This window comes from Lissotriton vulgaris, chromosome 9 (genome assembly GCF_964263255.1).
Source record: "Lissotriton vulgaris chromosome 9, aLisVul1.2, whole genome shotgun sequence".
NCBI classification, from domain to species: domain Eukaryota; kingdom Metazoa; phylum Chordata; class Amphibia; order Caudata; family Salamandridae; genus Lissotriton; species Lissotriton vulgaris.
In genome coordinates, this window is record NC_141697.1 from 570,790,860 (window position 1) to 570,810,623 (window position 19,764).

The 19,764-nt window shown below is 45.1% G+C and overlaps 1 protein-coding gene across 1 annotated transcript in view; it reads right to left on the reverse strand.

The window, feature by feature from the left end:
• RPS6KA4 (ribosomal protein S6 kinase A4) overlaps positions 1-19,764 on the reverse strand; it is a 193,747-nt gene that overhangs the window by 64,685 nt on the left and 109,298 nt on the right. The window contains exons 7-11 of the mRNA XM_086938128.1: positions 18,991-19,094; positions 18,457-18,607; positions 15,890-16,051; positions 14,321-14,443; positions 13,224-13,357 (exon numbers count right to left, since the gene is read on the reverse strand). Of these exons, the coding sequence (XP_086794254.1) occupies positions 13,224-13,357; positions 14,321-14,443; positions 15,890-16,051; positions 18,457-18,607; positions 18,991-19,094 (674 nt within the window). The remainder of the gene's footprint in view (positions 1-13,223; positions 13,358-14,320; positions 14,444-15,889; positions 16,052-18,456; positions 18,608-18,990; positions 19,095-19,764) is intronic.

Here is a 19,764-nt window from a genome sequence, read left to right on the forward strand (position 1 = left end):
TTCCGACATCACCTTCAGATGATAGTTTCCCTTACACTCTGTAGTAACTCGGACAATGAATGTAAAAACATGACTGTTTACAATCCAATGTTTCCCTGCCTTCAGCTGGGAGGGGTTAGAGTCCAGGCTTACGGGTTAATCTACAAGAGGTGGAAGCTACATAACTGTTGTTAGAGGCAAGTAACCTTTGACTTTCACAGCTTCAAACATTATTAGATTCACATGAATTGCACCGACTTCAAAGCAATACACCCCTCTATGAAGATGGCTAAATTAAGAGTGGTAGCAAAGAGTTTATTTACCATAGCCTGGCCCAATATTGTCTCCTACCCTCCAGTACTTGCAAAGTAATGTTTAGTGGCTATAGGAACATGTGCCGGCTGTGCACACGTAGAGCAATCACAGCAATGAAACCAATGCAACTGTTTTCTTACAGGAGAATGAGTTCAGTCTTATGCATGTGATTTGGCAAACATAACTGAATGCAGTAAACAAGGCATCAGACTATACTTCTCTTGCTTGAAACACTGCTCATAAGTTGGGTGTAGGAGAGTAGGGTCTGCTATCCTATGGTCACCCCAATTTTTGCTTTTTGCTTCACTGGTTTTCGACTTACTGAGGCTGTGGGCCTGCTAATCAGACCCCCAGCCTGCTGCTCTCTCTCTAAATTTGTAATACATGTGCTATAGGTACATACCACAATTGGAAATGGACTCCTTGTCAGCCCCTGTACCATGCACTATAGGTGCTCAGGGCATAGGTGCCACCAAGGCCTACCAGGGGCTGAAGCATAGCTTTTGCCACCCCTGGCTGGTTCTTAAATTGACACAACTGGCTGATCACTCAGCTGGGGCCAGTGGGTGTAATCACCCCTTGCTTAGATATAGTATACCTATATCTAAACCTATATCTGGACACATATAAACCTGTGAGTCACTCCTATGGAAGGCCTTATCAATCCTGGAGGCAGAGTGCGTGGTTTTATGTGAGATGGAGCTCTGGCATGAGCTGAGCCTGTCTGCAGCTGTCGGGAACAACTCCCTAAGCTGATCCGGGATAATGCCATACCATCTACTATTAAGTGCCTTGTAGTCCTCGCGGTTATATAGCAACTTTGGTTTGGCTTTATCAAAGCATGTCGTGTAAGGTGTCATACGAATTGGAATACTACCCCCTCGCCAGTTCTGGCGACGGGGGTAGCATTCCACCCTTCTAGAGAGATAAGACATGTTACTTTACTGAAACGCGGTTGATTTAAAATGAGCCTCAGATCCACAAAATGGATGCCTCTGCCACAGACACGGGTCTGGCCTCCTGCTGCTAACCGAAACTCAGCAAATGGTGGCCTGGACAAAGGGTTTCCTGTCGCAGGGCGGTGTCAAACCACCCCAGACAGGAGATAGTGGATTGTAGCAGGGAGGTTTCAAAGAAACCAGACACTGCCTGGGGAGCACAAGGCTGCCCCTTGCATAATCCGGCCAAACCGGTTCTGGGGCATCCCAGCCCCAGTCCCAGCGCGGCCTGGATCAAAGGAAAGGGGTGTAACCACCCCCTTCCTGGGTCCCACCCATAGGAGGGGACCTAGCAGGATATCCAGCCCACCAGATTCGAATAAGAGTGGGATCAGTGCCAATGCAACTCAGATCATCCTGAAGAAACATAAGAAACGAATTCTGGACCCTTCGACCTACTACTCAACGTAGAAGACTGAAGAATCTCCCTTGTGGTCAAGGAGTGACCACCCTGTGCAAACAGGCAACATCCAGCCCTCGACTCTTGCTTTGTTGCAGTTCCCGCCGGAACTCGAGCGACAGAGATCGACGAGATCAAGCTTGCCTGCCTTCTCCCAGCCCGATCCACAGTCCCTGCAGAGCTGAGACCAGTGGAGGCGACCGGAAGCGTGGGGCACGCCATCTTGAAAAGGCCATGAGACGCTGACCGTGCAGCCCACGAGTGACCCTCGAAGCTGTACACCGGGGTTTGAGAAGCCCCAACTCTGAGCTACACTTGCACCAAAGCTACCCCCTCCACACTCGACGAGTGCTGCGTGGGGCCCTTCTGCTTGTGTTGGCTCGACGCGTTGGCCCGGTCACTTGCCAGCTGGCTTGTGGCCCCTGTGCCGACGAAAACTTGAAAACGACTTGCTTTCCTGGTTGCTCCAGGTCTGCACCAGCTCCTGTGAAAAGGAGCCCCCACTCTGACCCTCCTGGTCTGAGTGAGAAGCAATCTCCCAGTTCCGCGTGGATTGCTTTTGCCAAGTGCTGTTTGCTGCAATCTTGAAGCCGACGGTGCTGACGGCGAGAGCCTGCGTGGGACAGATCGTGACCTGCTCCTGGACGTCGCAGATGCCCCAGAGCCCACGTGACAACGGCGAGAAGCCTCTCGACAACCATCTGATTGCGCCCGACATTGCCTGGTTCCGTCCTGGTTCCACCCTGGTCACTGCTGAGTGACCCAGACTCTGTCCCCTCTGCTTTCAGATTCATCTCGACTTCAATCCACCCTTGGATCACACCGGAGACTTCTGCTTCCCATCGCCTGCAGCTTCTCCAGCTCCAAGCACCAAGATCCTGCGTGTCAAAACCCGACGCCACTTCGACCCTGTGCACCCACTTCCTGTGGGTGAGGTAACATTGCAACGCCGGTGTGCCCATGCTGGTACACACCTCTAGGGTCTGTGTCTTAAGTTTTGTTCCTCTAGGTTCAGCGGAAGTATCTTTAAACTAACTTTGTGTAACTTTTACGCACCATTGACTTTACATTGGTGCAAGCCGCACTTTACGTGCTGCACTCGAATTCCGTGGGCTACTCCCGACTTCAGCATTGCTAGTCCGGACTGCTCCCAGCGATTCTCTAGGCCCTAGGCCTAACCACTGTTCGATTGGTATCTCTTATACCACTTTCTTAATATATGGTTTGAGTGGCCACCCGCCCTCATCCATAATTGTGCAACTTTGTATGTTATACTGTGCTTTTGATTTAGCGCTTGTGCCCCTTTCCTCATAAAGAGTACTGGGGATTAATTTAGAAATAAACACATATATTTTTATAATATATACTTGTGTGGTGTCCTTTCATTTGGTATTACAGGATTGTATGTGGTAAAACAGCTCGCTTAACACGACCTCTTAAGTTAAGCCTTTAAGGCTGCTTAGTCCATGCTACCCCTAGGATAGCTTGTCTACAAGGTTGACTTACAACCAGACACCATAAGGGATTGTTTGGACTGATACAAAGTGGTTCCAGAATTGGAAACACTACATATCAGGCCAACTTACCACATTGGTGCGCAGCGGTGCGGATTTGAGCTTGCTGTTTGTTTTACCATTGCAATCTTTATATCAAATTGAAAGATCACATCAAGTACCTTAGGTACATATAAAATCAAAAGCTTAGCATATTAAGTTCTACTGAACTTAGTAGTTGTAGATTAAAGGGATTAGCACACCCTGACTACAACTCACTAGCAAGGTACAGTAGGAAAACACTTAGTGTAGGTAAGTGCACCACTTACACCTCACTAGCAGTCATGTCTGATACAGGTGGAGCCTCAGGCTCTGCCACTGTGATAGTTGACCCTACCAAGGGAACTTCCAGATATGACAACCTTAGCCACAAAGACTTGGGTGCCTTGTGCACAGCAAGGGGGCTAAAAAAGGGCAGAGGCCCTACCATTCCTTCCCTGATAGCTATCCTGGAAAAGGATGACTTAGATAAGGTGAGTCAGGCTCCCTTAGAGTCAGGAGAGGGACAGAATTCCCCTGAGAATAAGAATCTTCCAGAAGATGAAGAGGAGGAGGAAGAGGAAGGCTCAGATGTAGAAGAGCCCGAAGATCAGGATCAGAGGGTGACCCAGGTACAGATTGGCAGGCTTAACCAGGCCAACCTAGACCTACATGGGGGTGGAGAGGGCCAGCACCTCCCCAGATCCCATAACCTAATTCTCCCAGGCAACAGGAGGGTGAGATCTCCATCAGGGGACTCTCATATTTCTAGTGTCTCAAGAGAATCTCAAAGGGGAATGACTTCCCCCCAGAGGAAAGAGCATAGGGCCAGGATGAGGGCTGTCCAACTCCAGATAGAGAGGGAAGAGATGGCCTTGGCTCAAGCTAAACTTGCTTTAGCAAGAGAAAGAAAATTGCGTGGCTTAGATGCCACTGGTGGCAGCAAAGTTCCTAAAGAGAAAGACAGGGCCTATGATAATAGAACCCGGACAAAAATTGTGCCCCCCTACAAGGAAGGGGATGACATCCACAAATGGATGACTGCTCTTGAGAGGGCCTGCATGGTACAGCAGGTCCCTGAGGATCAGTGGGCAGCAATTTTATGGTACTCCTTTTCTGAGAAAGGGAGGGATAGGCTCCTCACTGTTAGACCTGAGGATGCCAAAACTACTCTGTCCTGAAGAGTGCTCTTATTGAAGGGTTTGGCCTAACCACTGAGCAATACAGGTTGTTGTTCAGAGACACCCAAAAAGCACAGACTCAGGACTGGACTGATTTTGTTGATTGTGCCACTAAGGCTCTGGAGGGTTGGCTGCAGGGAAGTAAAGTCTCAGACTATACAGGACTGTACAATCTTATAATGAGAGAGCAGATCCTTAATAACTGTCAGAACCAGCTGTTGCATCAATACCTTATTGACTCTGATTTGACCTCTCCCCAAGAATTGGGAAAGAAGGCAGACAAATGGGTCAGAACAAGGATTAAGCAGAAACCCCAGAACCATGGTGACCAGAAGAAAACAGACCAGAAGGGTGGGAATCAGAAAGATAAAGAAAAGGACCAGAAGTCTTCAGGCCCCCAAACTAGTAATAAGGAGGGGGGTTCCCAAAATGACAAAAAGAAAAAGAAGAATGATGGCCCAAAGAAACCTTGGTGTAATACCTGCAAATCAGTTTCACACTGGGGCAGTGAATGCACTAAGAAAAATCCAGTCCCCACCACTGCAGCTCCTAAAGCACCTGCACCCCCTAGTACAGTTAGCAGTGGTGGTACACAGCCAAAGGGTTTAGTAGGGTTGACCCTGGGTACTGAGGTGGAATCTGGCCTAGTCAGAATCCCCACACAGGCAGTTCTCCTATATGATGTGGACTTATCTTTGACCACTGCAGTGAGCCCCAGTAACCTGGGCAAATATAGGCAGACTCCCTTAATCAATGAGAAACTGGCTCAGGCCTACAGGGACACTTGTGCCAGTGTCACTATGGTGACACCGGACTTTGTGGACCCTGGTCAGATTGTACTAGGTGAAAGTTACCTAGTGACCAATGCAAGCAACTCCACTACTTCACATAGTGTGGCTGTTGTGAACTTCTCCTGGGGAGGGGTAGATGGCCTAAAGAAAGTTGTTGTAAGTGCAGACCTCCCAGTAGACTGTCTGTTAGGCAATGATCTTGAAAGCTCAGTTTGGTCAGAAGTGGAGTACAGGACTCATGCAGAAATGCTAGGGATTTCAGCTCATGTCCTTGCAGTGACAAGGTCTCAGGCTAAGAAGTGCCTTCCCGAACCAGTGGTGGATCTTGAAACATTAGACCAACCACAACCCAAGAGAAGGAACAAGAGGGTTAAGGCTGTGCCTTCCCACTTGCCCCAGGTTGAGGATCAGGTTTCACAGGAAACTGATTCTGCAGTCCAAGAGGAGACTGTCTCTGAGGAGCTTGAACCTGACCAGGTTGAGTTTCTGGGGACAGGGGGACCCTCAAGGGCCGACCTGGGGCAGGCCCAATTAGATTGCCCTTCACTTGAACCCCTCAGACAGCAAGCTGCTGCTGAGGCTGCAGGGAATGTTCAAGGTGCCCATAAAGTTTATTGGGATGAAGGACTCCTTTATTCAGAGGCTAGAGACCCCAAGCCTGGCACAACCAGGAGGTTGGTTATACCTTTGAAGTTTAGGGGTTTCCTTCTCACCTTGGCCCATGATATTCCCCTTGCAGGACACTTAGGCCAGAACAAGACTTGGGACAGGCTTGTTCCACACTTTCACTGGCCTCACATGTCAGAAAATGTCAAGGAGTTTTGTCGCTCCTGTTTCACTTGCCAAGCCAGTGGTAAGTCAGGTGGCACAACAAAGGCCCCCCCGATACCACTACCTGTGGTGGGGGTACCCTTTGAAAGAGTTGGAATAGATATTGTGGGTCCCATGGATCCTCGCACAGCATCTGGGCACATATTTATACTGGTGGTAGTGGATCATGCCACCAGGTACCCAGAGGCAATTCCCCTGAGGACCACCACAGCACCTGTGGTGGCAAAAGTCCTCATTGCAGTTTTCTCAAGAGTGGGCTTTCCAAAGGAGGTTCTTTCAGACAGAGGTACCAACTTCATGTCTGGATACTTAAAAGCAATGTGGAAAGAGTGTGGAGTAAACTATAAGTTTACCACACCCTACCATCCACAGTGCAATGGGCTTGTTGAAAGGTTCAACAAGACCCTAAAGGGAATGATAAAAGGTTTACCAGAGAAGCTTAATCGGAAATGGGACATCCTTTTACCCTGCTTGCTCTTTGCTTACAGAGAGGTCCCACAGAAGGGGGTTGGCTACAGCCCTTTTGAACTTTTGTTTGGCCACCCTGTGAGGGGTCCATTGTGTTTGGTGAAGGAAGGATGGGAGTTACCTCTCAAAAAGCCTAAGCTAGATATTGTGGACTATGTACTTGGTCTCCGCTCCAGGATGGCTGAGTATATGGAGAGAGCATCCAAAAACCTGGAGGCCAGTCAAGAATTACAGAAAGCTTGGCATGACCAAAAGGCTGTTCTGGTTGAGTTCCAGCCAGGGCAGAAGGTGTGGGTGTTGGACCCAGTGGGGCCAGCAGCTCTCCAGGACAAATGGACTGGACCCTACCCTATCATTGACAAAAAGGGAGAAGTCACCTATGTGGTTGACTTTGGCACCCCTAGGAGCCCCCACAGGGTGCTCCATGTAAACCGTTTGAAAGCATTTGTTGACAGGGAGGACATGAGTCTCCTCTTGGCCACAGATGGGGAACAGGAGGAAGAGAGTGACCCTCTCCCAGACCTGCTTTCCCAGAACCCTGATGATGGTTCAGTTGATGGAGTATCATTGCCAGGCAGCCTCACTGAGCAGCAACAGGTGGACTGCAGACAGGTGTTGCAGGCCCACAGGCATATGTTTTCACTCACACCCAGCCAGACTAATTGGTGCACCCATGAGGTGGACACTGGTGACAGTCTGCCTGTGAAGAATAAGATCTACAGGCAACCTGACCATGTCAGGGATTGTATAAAGGCTGAGGTGCAAAAGATGTTGGAGCTTGGAGTGATTGAGCCATCCGAGAGCCCATGGGCTAGCCCAGTGGTCCTTGTGCCAAAACCTCATACCAAAGATGGAAAGAGAGAAATGAGGTTTTGTGTGGACTACAGAGGTCTCAATGCTGTCACTAGGACAGATGCACATCCCATTCCAAGAGCAGATGAGCTCACTGATAAATTGGCTTCTGCCAAGTTTCTGAGCACATTTGATTTGACAGCTGGCTACTGGCAAATCAGACTAGCTGAAGAGTCAAAAGCTAAAACAGCATTCTCTACCCCTAGTGGACATTATCAGTTTGTGGTAATGCCCTTTGGTTTGAAGAATGCACCTGCCACCTTCCAAAGGATGGTGAACCAAGTCCTTGCTGGGTTGGATGACTTTTGCGCAGCATATCTAGATGATATTGCTGTCTTTAGCTCCACCTGGGTGGATCACCTGATCCACCTGAAGAAGGTTCTGGAGGCCCTGCAAAAGGCAGGCCTGACTATCAAGGCTACTAAGTGCCAGATAGGGCAGAGTAAGGTTGTGTACCTGGGCCACCTAGTAGGTGGGGGTCAGGTTCAACCATTGGAGAGCAAGATCCAGACCATACAGGACTGGGCTCCTCCAACTACCCAGACACAAGTCAGAGCCTTCTTGGGCCTGACTGGGTATTACAGAAAATTTGTAAAGAACTATGGGTCCATTGTGACACCATTGAATGACTTGACATCCAAGAAGATGCCCAAAAAGGTTCAGTGGACAGTTAGCTGTCAAAAGGCATTTGATGACCTGAAGAAGGCCATGTGCTCTGCACCTATCCTGAAGAGTCCTGACTACTCCAAACAGTTCATTGTACAGACAGATGCTTCTGAGTTGGGGGTGGGAGCTGTGCTTTCACAACTTAATCAAGATGGTCAAGACCAGCCCATTGCTTTTATTAGCAGAAGGCTGGCCCCCAGGGAGAAGCGTTGGTCAGCTATTGAGAGGGAGGCCTTTGCTGTGGTTTGGGCCCTGAAGAAGTTGAGGCCATACTTGTTTGGTACTCACTTCCTAATTCAGACAGACCATAAGCCCCTCTTGTGGCTAAATCAGATGAAGGGTGAAAATCCCAAACTGCTCAGGTGGTCCATTTCCCTACAGGGGATGGACTTTACAGTGGAGCACCGCCCAGGGACTGACCATGGTAATGCAGATGGTCTCTCCAGGTACTTCCACTTAGAACATGAAGACTTATCTGGTTAACCTCTTAAGTTAAGCCTTTAAGGCTGCTTAGTCCATGCTACCCCTAGGATAGCTTGTCTACAAGGTTGACTTACAACCAGACACCATAAGGGATTGTTTGGACTGATACAAAGTGGTTCCAGAATTGGAAACACTACATATCAGGCCAACTTCTCACATTGGGCTTCAAAATACACAAAACGCTGGGTGTCTTCCTGAACCCATTGGTCCTGGCAATGTAGTGGATACAGTGCTCCTTTTTTCTCACGACTGGATACAGTGCTCCTTTTTTCTCACGACTGGGGAATAATTTAGGAGGGTGGCAATGGGATGGGTTTGCATGACTAACCAATTTATATATGTTCTGTGTGTTGCCTTTTATGAGTGTCTTTTTGGCTTTTGAATAAAGAATTGAACTTGACTAACCGGTCTTCATACACCACGAAATAAGGCTGCTGCACTGCAAGAGCACAGAATCCCCTAAAGCTATGCAATTTGGACCTGCACATTAAATATCAGATGTTTGGGTGAGTACCTGATGGCCAAAGACAGTTGAGTCATTCTTGCACTGGTTTCATTTGTAGCTACATGTGGTAGGAAATTAGTACAAAATGTCATTATTGGAAATAAATGTATCACTATTCTTACTGATGAAGACTGTAATGTCAGGTAGAGATAAACCGCTTTTTCTAAAATTCTCTTCATCATTTGACCGATCAGTGCTTTATAGTAGGCCTGGATGGTGAACTCTGCTATGTTCGCAGAGTTTTAGCACTCCGCGGAGCTCGCTGAGTTCTGAAAAACATCCCTCTGCTGATTTTTTTGCTCGCTTGTGCCCGTCAACAGTAAGTTGGCGAGCACAAGTGAGGAAAATCCAACTCTAGATCGCTTCCCAGCGAGATTTCTCTATGCAGGTTGTCACGGCAGGTCACTACCGCTCGCATTGAGAAACCTTCCGTTCACGTTGAGGAAGCTGCTGCTCAAGTACAACTTCTATTTAGGCGGCAGAAAAAAGCAGCGCCCTCTTGCGCTGCGGGTGATGCCCTTCAGTCTGATTTTACAGCGTGGGACAAACACCCAGTGCTAAAAATCAACGTGAACGGCTCTAGGTAACACACTACGCCGCTCACGGTACTTTGCGTAGCTTGGCAGAGTTTTTTTGTAACTTCACAGAGTTCCGCTAACTCCACCGCTTACTTTATAGTGCCTGCGTTCCCTTTATTTTGTGGGGAAAAGGGGATGGGCGTAACAGAAGTCTTGATGATAATTCTGTTATGTACATCATGGTGGATACCAAAAAGCTGTAGCCATGTATGGAGCCCCAGCACCAGGCATGCAGTGATTAGTCTTTGGGCAATCTAGAACGTTGTGGGAAGCCTTGATGCATGGATTGAAAGTGAGGTGCAGCGAGACCTAAATTGCTCACCGTTTTGCTATTTTTGTGCCTGAAACACATTCTCGTAGGGATTATCAAGAGCTGTCACCAGCATGTGATAACTGTCAATGGTCAGTTTATTTGTTCAGACACACAACTTCAGGATGAAACTTCTTTAGTCAGCGAAATGGGCTTCCATAATTGAGGAAAAAAATGTAAAGTACTTTTCAGCCCATAAAAACGTTCTGTTGGTGCTGCAACCATCACAGTTGTGAAATGTAAAATAAACGACACTGCTCTTCATTTCAGCACTGGCATTGATTTGATGCAATATGCCCCAAAAGAAACAGCCAGTCAACTACTCTCATGGACATCTTTAAGACTTCTCAAGTTCTAAATGCCACTAAACAATGACTGATATGTAAATAAGTTATTGGACCTATACAATGCCACATCAGGATGTGAAATAACATCTAAAGTAACACAGACCGCAGTGTCAGAGTTGTGGTGTGCTGCACACAGAGGGTGATGAGGAATTATAGGCTTTATTCTTTATATCTTTAGATGTACAGGAATTATTTTTGAGGAGAACTGGAACTCAGTCCTTACTTTCAAATTCTGTGTAATTTGTTTTTCTGTGACTCAACAATACAGCAACATGGTAAACTCAAGTAAGGTATTTTTTGATATAACAATGGAGTTTTAGTGCAGTTCATTTTGAATGTATTAATTTAAAAGGTGCCAATACCATCTCGTTTAAACATCAATTTCAGATGTGCACTAATAGATACTGTACAGTTAAAATCAATGTTTACAGTACCTTTAGCTGTGTGTTGCAGGCATTGATCATGTTTTTTACAGTGTTCATAAACTGACAGCTTATATGTCTAGCACTCGTTTGTGCAGTGCCTAGGGTTGTGGTTATGTGATAATTTCGGAGTCACTAATTTGTGAGTCTTTGGGTGCATGCAACCAAGATCTTGAAGTGCCAGGAACAGCATTTCAGTTTACGCTTTAAATATGTGATGGCTCCTGGTCAATGCAGAAAACCTGAGACCCTGGTGCACAAATCTCTGTTTCGACCCCTGTTGATGCATGCGTCAAAAACACACCCATCCTCTGTCTCAATAGCCGTTACTCTTATCTGTGGCTTTTTAGGTAAATGCTGTAGGCTAGTCAATGTTTCTCCATTGCTGACAGGCACACCTCTTAAACAGGTCAACTGAATTAGCAATAACCTAAGGCCTGGCTGCTTCAGCCTCAAACCTTTTTCTTGACATCAGCAATCTTTTGCTCTTCTGTTCTAGAGGGAAGCTTGTGGATACACTACAGTTCACTGACTTTGTATGAGCTGGGTAATTGGTTGAAACCAGCACCCCTATCACCGAATGGAGGTGTGATCCTCAGATGAAAGGCAAAACCTATGCTTAACCTCAGCTATAACGACTTTGATATGGGTACAATCTTGATCAAGTCACCGCCTTTTTTGTAGAGGCTTTTGATGGTATAGTGTGAAGGGTGAAAGTGTCATACAAGAAACAGGAGCCCTCGGCACAGGCGTGCTATCTTGTGAATAGTAGAACAGTGTGAGCTTTTTCATTCCTGTAGGGTTATATCAAGAAACCGAAAAGCTGAACCTCAGTAGAGTCCGCCTCCTCTGAAGATACTTTGTGGTTCATGTCCTGGGAACATGGTTGGACCAAAAGATTATTTATTTTCTAAAGTTGAATTCTTGAGGTAAATTTTCAACACCAGCTGATCCTGCCCTCCACTCCCATTTGAGGGTGGAAGAAGGATCCTTTTTGAAGAAGAAAATCAGCTTTCCGCAGTGCAGTCATTTTGAGATCCATTTTTCAGCATGACTGAGATTCTAATCTAGCACACCGGACTTTCAGAATCAAACGCGCCCAGTCACTATGTCAGCCTCAAGGCCAATAGTTTTTATACAATATCAGCTTTTCAATCCTACACTGAATATATTTATCCCGTGAGGCTATCAGCACAGGAATTTGGCTTCATGGGTTTACTGGGTTCAAACCGAACTAGGAAACAGTTGTAATTTATCCGAGCAGACTCTGCTTCTTGAAATATGTCTGAATTCTCTGCTTTATATTTGGTGGTTGTTTCCTGTTGTATAGTTTAAAATCATTGCATAAAATGTCCAGCGGTGTTCTCTCTACATTTAGAGAGTCTGAACATAATAGAAACCGGACAACTGAGAATCATGGTGGACTATTGGATTATACAATTTACACATCTTTTAAATGTATTACTCCACAATTGAGGATAGCTCAATTTCAGAAAAAATCATAAAAAGGTATTTTGTTCCCCCTCGAAGTAGACAAAAGCAAAAAAATAAGCAACTGTCGACGACCTGTGCTACTGAGTCCGGAAGTTCAAAAGTTAAATCTTAGGAACTTTGGTCACTTCTCTGATGCATCTTCTCTGTCTCCCAGACCTTCTCATGCTTTCGAACCAGAAGCTAGGAAGATGGCGTGGTGAGCTATGGCTTTTGGATCAAGGTTATCTAGAGTCACTTCAACACTGATGAGCAACATAGAAAATATATGTTTAATAGCAAGATGCTATTCTGAGCAGGATAATGGCGAGCATTATTTTTGATAATTAAAGATAAGAAAAATACTGCAGATCAAACTCAGCAGTCGAATGACCAACTAATCCATGCTGTCAACAGCCCCAAAAGTGGGAATGCAAATGGTCTTCTGGCATACTTACAATTCTTCAAAATGTGTTGTTTAAAAAATAAAACCATGGACATGATTTCAAAGAGATGAGTTTCTATTGAAATGGGTATCTACTAAAAATTAAAGTGATACAGGAATCTCGACAACACACTGTAGGCAAAAAGATGATAATTTAGTAAGATTTAGCCTGCAAGGGAGTTGAGGGGGCCTTCATCCCTTAATTAGTATGTGCAACCCTTCTAGACAAAAGTCTTCGTTTGTTAGCTCAACCAATTATCACAGACAGTGAATAGCTATATATCGGTGCAAACTATTTATACATGTGGGGAAGATTTTAAGTCTCAGTAAAAAAAAAAAAAATGGCAGGGTGTGATTTCACAAAAAACTGTTTCCACTTTAAAGGTACACTGGAGCTTTATGAACAGACGAGAAAAGTAATACAAAAATTCTCTCTAAAGTAGAGCATGGGCTGTAACAGTAGGGACCTTCGAGCACTGAAGAGACCCTCAATGAAGTGATGATCACACTGGAACAGACCTCATTGCTACCATAGAGGCAGGGTGGAACAAGCGGCAAAAGCAGCAACCACACCCATCAGCATTCACGCTCACCGGTCAATCTGGGCCACCTGCTTGTGAATGCTCTTTCCACTGGTGTTGCACACTCACCTATTGCTGAGGATCTTGACAGCATACTCAGTGCCTGTAGAGCGATGCCGACACTTCCTGCAGACGGAGAAGCTGCCCTCACCCAGCGCAGGTTCCTTCATGTCCAGGTCATATTGCTGGAAAAAGGCAGAGTCCTGGGAGACAAACATTTAAAAGTCATCTGAGTAGTCCTCGTCATTTTGGGCCATATGGGGCAGGCGACCCAAGTGTAGCTATATTTTCTCTTCCTGCCTTTGAGCTCTTTTCCACCTTTGACAACATTTCTTGTGTGCATGGAAAGTCCCTGAAAAAATTGCTGAAGCGTGCTCTGCATAAGCACCAATGATTCCAAAATGGCTAATGTGATTCCAATTGGGATGAAGGACTACAGAAGAACCAGTCATTTAAGGCGGTAAATCAGATAAGTAATAGGAAAGTCAACCAATCATTCAGACTCCAATAACCATGGTAAAAGCCAGCCTCTCATAGGGAAGAGGCTTGTTGACAATCAAGAAAAGGAAGTGTCCTTTCTTATACTCAGTGGTGGAATACTCACCCTGATATATTACGGCACTCTGAAGCCTACTCCCCTGGCATTTATTCAAAGAGCCGCACACAGAGCCAATCAATGCTCAGTCTTTTTTCTAGCACACTTTCCAGCCACATAGTCCTGAGCTGCCATTTAGGCAAGCAGTTTTTTTGCATTAAGTGGAAAGACCCAGATGGTCACATTAGCCATTTTGGAATCATGGTGCTTATGGAAAGCCAGCTTCAGGTTTGCTTACAAAAGAAACCTTCCCCACCTTCACTGTGCTGGACTGTGGCACACTACAATGACAGGGTTCAAGTTCACTGATCAGGGACTATTTCCAAGTTGGATGCTACCAAAATGTAACTGCTTCTAACCTGGCCGATTTGAAACAGGATTGCTTCACCACTTTCTATGCATTTCTCTTTTTTCTAAATTCCTTTACTAACAACCTTTCACACACCCCGCGGTCTCATTTCAAATCCCTCACACATATGTCCCATTACCACCTCTCCTCATCCGATTCCCATGTCAACATTCTCTTTTCTTCCCTCTCAAGACTTTGTGGTCCCCTGATATGCTCAAATACCTTCATCATGGCGCTGCGAGCCACTGCCGCGCTGCCGGGGCGCTCAGAGTTCATCAGATCCATAATGTCAGTCATAACAGCATTGCAGGTGAAGAGCACAGAGGGGGCGATGAAGGAGTATCCCTGGAAGAGAAAGGGAGAGCTAATGAGCATTACAGGCAAACCTTTGTGTAGTTAAGAGCAAGCAGAGCGCAGTGCTAGGTGGGGGAGATACCTAAAGGAGTAGCATTGTTTAACAATTTGTTACTTGTTATCTTCCAATTTTTCTTCTAATGCCTAATATTTTGCCATAAATGCTTCCTGAACCTAAGACAGATTATTTGTATTTATGTAGTTGGGTGCATTATTGCTGAGCCCTGGAGGCTGTTGCGGTAAGGCGATTGCCCAAGGTCTGGCCTGCAATCAGAACTTTCACACCATTTCCTGGGCATTGCAATGGTGGCCCGTGAGATTTGGTGCCAGATTTCCATGTAGAGGACTTGTTTCATGTTGGCCCATGATAACATAGGTGGCGCCAACTCTGCAGTCGACTTCTTAATGTGGCGCTATTGTGTCATACTTTGTATACTCACTGAAGACTCATTTAAACGATTGTGCTTCTGAACCTATAGATTCTCGGTCTTGAAAAGTTATCACAGAAATATCTTCGGCTTGAAGTAGTTCTGGTTTAAAAGCGAAAAGCACAGACTGGATTTTATAAATGAAGGAGGAACCATTCTACATGAAATTAACGCATGAAGAATTGCCAATAAAGATATTATTTTTCAACACTCCTGCAAAAGGCATTACAGGGACTGAACACTTGAATGACACCAGACTGTGCGACTTACTTACACAATAGTTGGATGTTTCCTCTGTCATCTTGGTCTTATTTATGCTGGTCTTAATTTTTGTGATTAGCTTAAAAGTACATGGGAAGCGAACTCAGGGACTGCACCAGTTCATTTGACTGTGGAGTACACTGGGGATGTGATGCTGTAACCATTTTTGCCCATTTATACTATTGTGGAGTGCAAAATATACCAGCAGGAGTCACTGTACAAGGTTAGTTTGCATAATGTTAACAAACAGAGCACATCAAGGTTATTAAAGAGAGGCTCAGATCATTCTTGCAGTTAGTGCTCCATGCCTAAAATTTTCCTCAGTGGACATGATCGATACTGGAGCTGGAAGCCGGATATTTCGTACCTCACTTGGGTGCTAGATTTGTGGTGGTTTACAGTATTTTGAAGCCTCCTAGTCAAGCACCGATACATAGTAGGCATGAAAAAGAATATTTTTAGTGTTGGTGGCAACCATAGAAAGCCTGAGAGGGTTTTGCAGTTGACATCTCAAGAAGAGACACTGCAGTAGTAGACCCAGCTAAGGCAGTGTGTGCAGGGTAAAGGAGAAGTTCAAAACAAGTCTTTCTAGACGTAAAAGGAAATTAAGCAACTAGGAGGCCGATCAGGATGGCTATGGTCTTGGATCTCTAGGTTTGAGACGATAAACACAGATCACTCACTGTGACATTACTGTATATTCAATGCGAGACGATCTGCTCCATAATAAATGCACTGAAAATCTGACCTGGAAGACTCTGTCCATATTCGGGGGCGTCCCCGCAGGAGAGTAGATGGGGTCGAGGTTAGTAAATTCCTCTGCAAAGTTGCTAACATCCATCTCGCTACGAATTGCAGGTTTGAATGGCGCAGCCACTTTCTTTGCGGCCAGATCACTCCAGCTGAGTCCCTGCCAGTCACCAGAGGGTAGGAAAAAGACAATATTGCAATGTCTTCTTTGTAAGTGAGATAACACTTTAAGGTAGGTAAAACATCTTGGCATGAAATGAAAAACAGAAAGGGACAGTAGACAGATTACAATAATACTGGTGGTCGCGCAAATGAGTGAAAGAAAGTGAAAAGTATGATCGTAGAAAAAACAAAGAAATCAGAGTAAGTAAGAAAATAAGCAAAGAGCAGCCAAAAATTCATAAGAGAGACTGAAGCTGTAGAAGCCTGCCAAGAAACAAATGGCAACCAAAAACAAGAACTTCAGGCCAAAATTGAAAGCCTAGACAATAATATCAAATATGACTCCACCACCATGATAAAGGGTAGGCAAATATTGCCTAGGTTTGCAAAAGAAAGATAAGAATTTTGGAATGATGTCTTGTCCTTGGCAGCTTTACTCTGTATCAAAAGATTACATAAGTGGTAATGTTGGTACTTCATAAGCCAAGATATAGCATTCTCCTTCCTTCCTAGACATTAGCTCTTAACATCAGCACAGAACACGTCTTTGAGAGGACTACCAGAAATAACTTCACCAAATGTCTGCAGGAGATTCACAAAATAACTTGATAAGTGAGCAGACGTTATCTGTGGCTGAATGGCTAAAGTTGTCCTGCCAGCATACTGCATAATACAGGATTAACTTATAAATATTGCATCTGGTATGCAATAATGGGCTAATCGACTAAGTCAACGGATCGCCCCGGTCCTGACATAATCCAGATTCTAGCAGCTCCCATTCCCCTAAAACCAGTCCCAGCAACTTACCAAGTTAACAGCATGGCATCTGGCAACCAATTATGAATATATTCACTTGGAAATGCAGCCCTTCGTTGCAAAGAACAAAGCAAAGTGATTAAGAGGAACATATCTTAATTAGAGGGTGGCAGTACTATAACGCCATCAATTAAGTATGGGGCTGAATGGAAGACTGTTAAAAATTGTAACAGTTTAAGAATGGTTGCGGTATGAGAAAGAAGTAGCTGGAAATAAAAAAAACACAATGTGACATCCCAACTGAAAAAATAAGTGCTGGTGCAAGCACTAAATTTAGAGAAACCTATACAGTTCAATAGTGCACAAAGGTCACTTGGCTGTAACTGCAAAACTGCCCATGCCAACAGGTAAAAACAAGATCTTCCTAAGCTGTTTTTTTTTTTTTACAGATAAGGTAGGGCACAAACCCTCAGACATTGGTGTACTTTGCAAGGATCGAAGTCACAAATATTTCCAGGCAAGAGAGCCAGTCAAACTAGGAATGCATTACATTTTGTCGGGCAGAACAGCCGCAAACACTGAAACTTAAACCGTCTATTCTACCAATCGCTACAATACAGTTAAGGGTGGTGGAGAGGATGAAGGATAAAATAATGGAAGAAGAAAAAACATGCAGACAGAAACTGAGAGTTAAGAGGAAAGACATGGCTGAAAGAGAGGATGAAGGACATACATAGGAGAAAGAAAAGGGATATAAGAAATAGGGGAGGGGCAAAGAAGAGACAAAGAGAAATATAAAGAAACGGGCATACAAAGAGGAGAAAATAAGACCAAGGAAGGTTGATGGAAAGAGCAGAAATGTGAAAGACATAAAGACATGTGTGTAGAGGGCTGATAGAGCGGTAGATAGATACATGAAGAACATTTTTTCATAACTTCCACATACAGGATCTTGGCAACATTTCTTGGATAAAAGCATATTTTAAGTATAATATTGATTACGGCACATAGTAAATACAATATCTGTAAGACCTCAGCACCTTTGAAATCTGTAGAGCTCTAAGGCTCTGCGATATAAATAACAACAAGGAATAACAAATGTTTCGCTCTCTTTCAAGTCTACTTTTTTTGGCTGGAGTAGAGCATTTTTTGGAAAACAATTTACTGCGCTCGAGAAGCTGTGTAAATGCTCCTATAGACGAGAAGAGGGAACCGAAGAATTCAGAAACTCTGCCTCCCCAACTTTGCACAACAACTTGGTGAAACGGACACGAGTTTAAAGTGAGATATGAGAGCGAGGAACCTTGAGCAACTATCACACCACCCCACAAGACTAAGACCTTAACCCGACACAGAGCCATGTAGACACCTTCCCTTCTCAACTTTACTTAGAACAATAATTTCTACTATCCTAGTCTAGCACTTTCAACAACCCGCTTATGCTCAGAAAGAGGAAGGTACTTGTAATAATGTGCCCCTCAGGACTGTATTCTTCCTGGATTCAGTCTGCAAAACATTGCCCGTTGGTACAGATTATTTACTAGGAAGTGTGTCACACTGGAGAACTGAAGTGCTTCAAAGGGTTCATCATTTTACAACTTAACTCGATCATTCATCCCACCTCGCCTCCACCCCTACCATCCTCACCTTGAAAAAGGGATGATTCTTGATGTCTTCGGCCCCCCGAGGTCCCGATCCCAGCCGCTTCTTGGGGTCCTTGTTCAGCAGTTTTTGCAAGAGGTCCCGCGCAACAAGGCCAATCATGGAAGGGAATGGCGGATTACTCTTGAGGATGCGTCTGCATAGAGCAGAGAAACATAGGCTTAACTCTATGTCGGTTGGCAGCCGTCACAATAATACGAGAAACATAGTCCAGCTCAAAACTGGTTCTCAAAATTTGCAAGAAATCGTAATTTCTAGTGACTATGGGCTAAAGAGATATTAATGTTATATTGTACAAGTAATGAACCTTTTATACTAGACACTATAATCTATTGCAAGGTGAATAATTTAGTCCCTTACAGTGCAATCTACTGGGAGATGAAACCTTTATTGTCAGAGATTACATGCTATTGCTAGATGAGGTCTTTATTCCTTAGGACTTCGAAAAAAACTGGGAGACGCATAATTTGTTACTGGAGACAATTAAATAGAACAGACCCCTCTTTCTGCTTGCCTCACCTGGACACCTCGCTCTGCGTGTTCTTCTCGCCTTCCAACGTGAACGGGGATGCTCCTGTCAGCAGCTCAAACATCAGGATTCCCAAACTCCACCAATCTACAGACTTTAGACAAAGAAGACAGGAGTGTGAGGAAGGTATCTTCTCACCGGTACCACCCTACAGAGCATCCCTCAGCTGGTGGCAGCACACCAGTATAGGTTTTTATGTAATTACTAAAGTTGCACGGTCCCCTAGAGGATTAGATGGATCTAAGGCAAAGAGGGGAAGATGGTGCGCTACTTAGTTATTCAGAGTGCCGATATGCCATGGAAACTAGAGCACTTAGGGCTGTGTGACTATAATGAGAAGGTTTGTGATTTTCTGTGGTTCAGGGTGAGATAAACCGCTCTCCATTTCTCTGTGTACTTGTTCCTTCACCAAGTCACCCCCTTTGCATGCTTCTAGTCTGCTCCGTGGGCACGCTCAGTTTTGTATGCAATTCTTCTTGAGCAACTGACGTCATACAGTTATGCAAGGTCAGAGGAACTGGGCAGGGGGAAAAACAAGCAGGCCAAACCATTGGTTGGCATGGAAATACTTCTTCTGTCACTGGAGAGGGGGCTTTCCTTCCTTAAGTTGGCCTCCTGTCAAGTCACTGAAGGGAGATATAGGGATTTTGATTTTTAGCTCAATGAACGCGACAATTACAAATGGTCTCGGAGGATCTCCACGTTTACATGGATTGTGACCCTAGAGATGGACTCTGAGGTCAAGGAGTCGTGCAAAGTGCCAT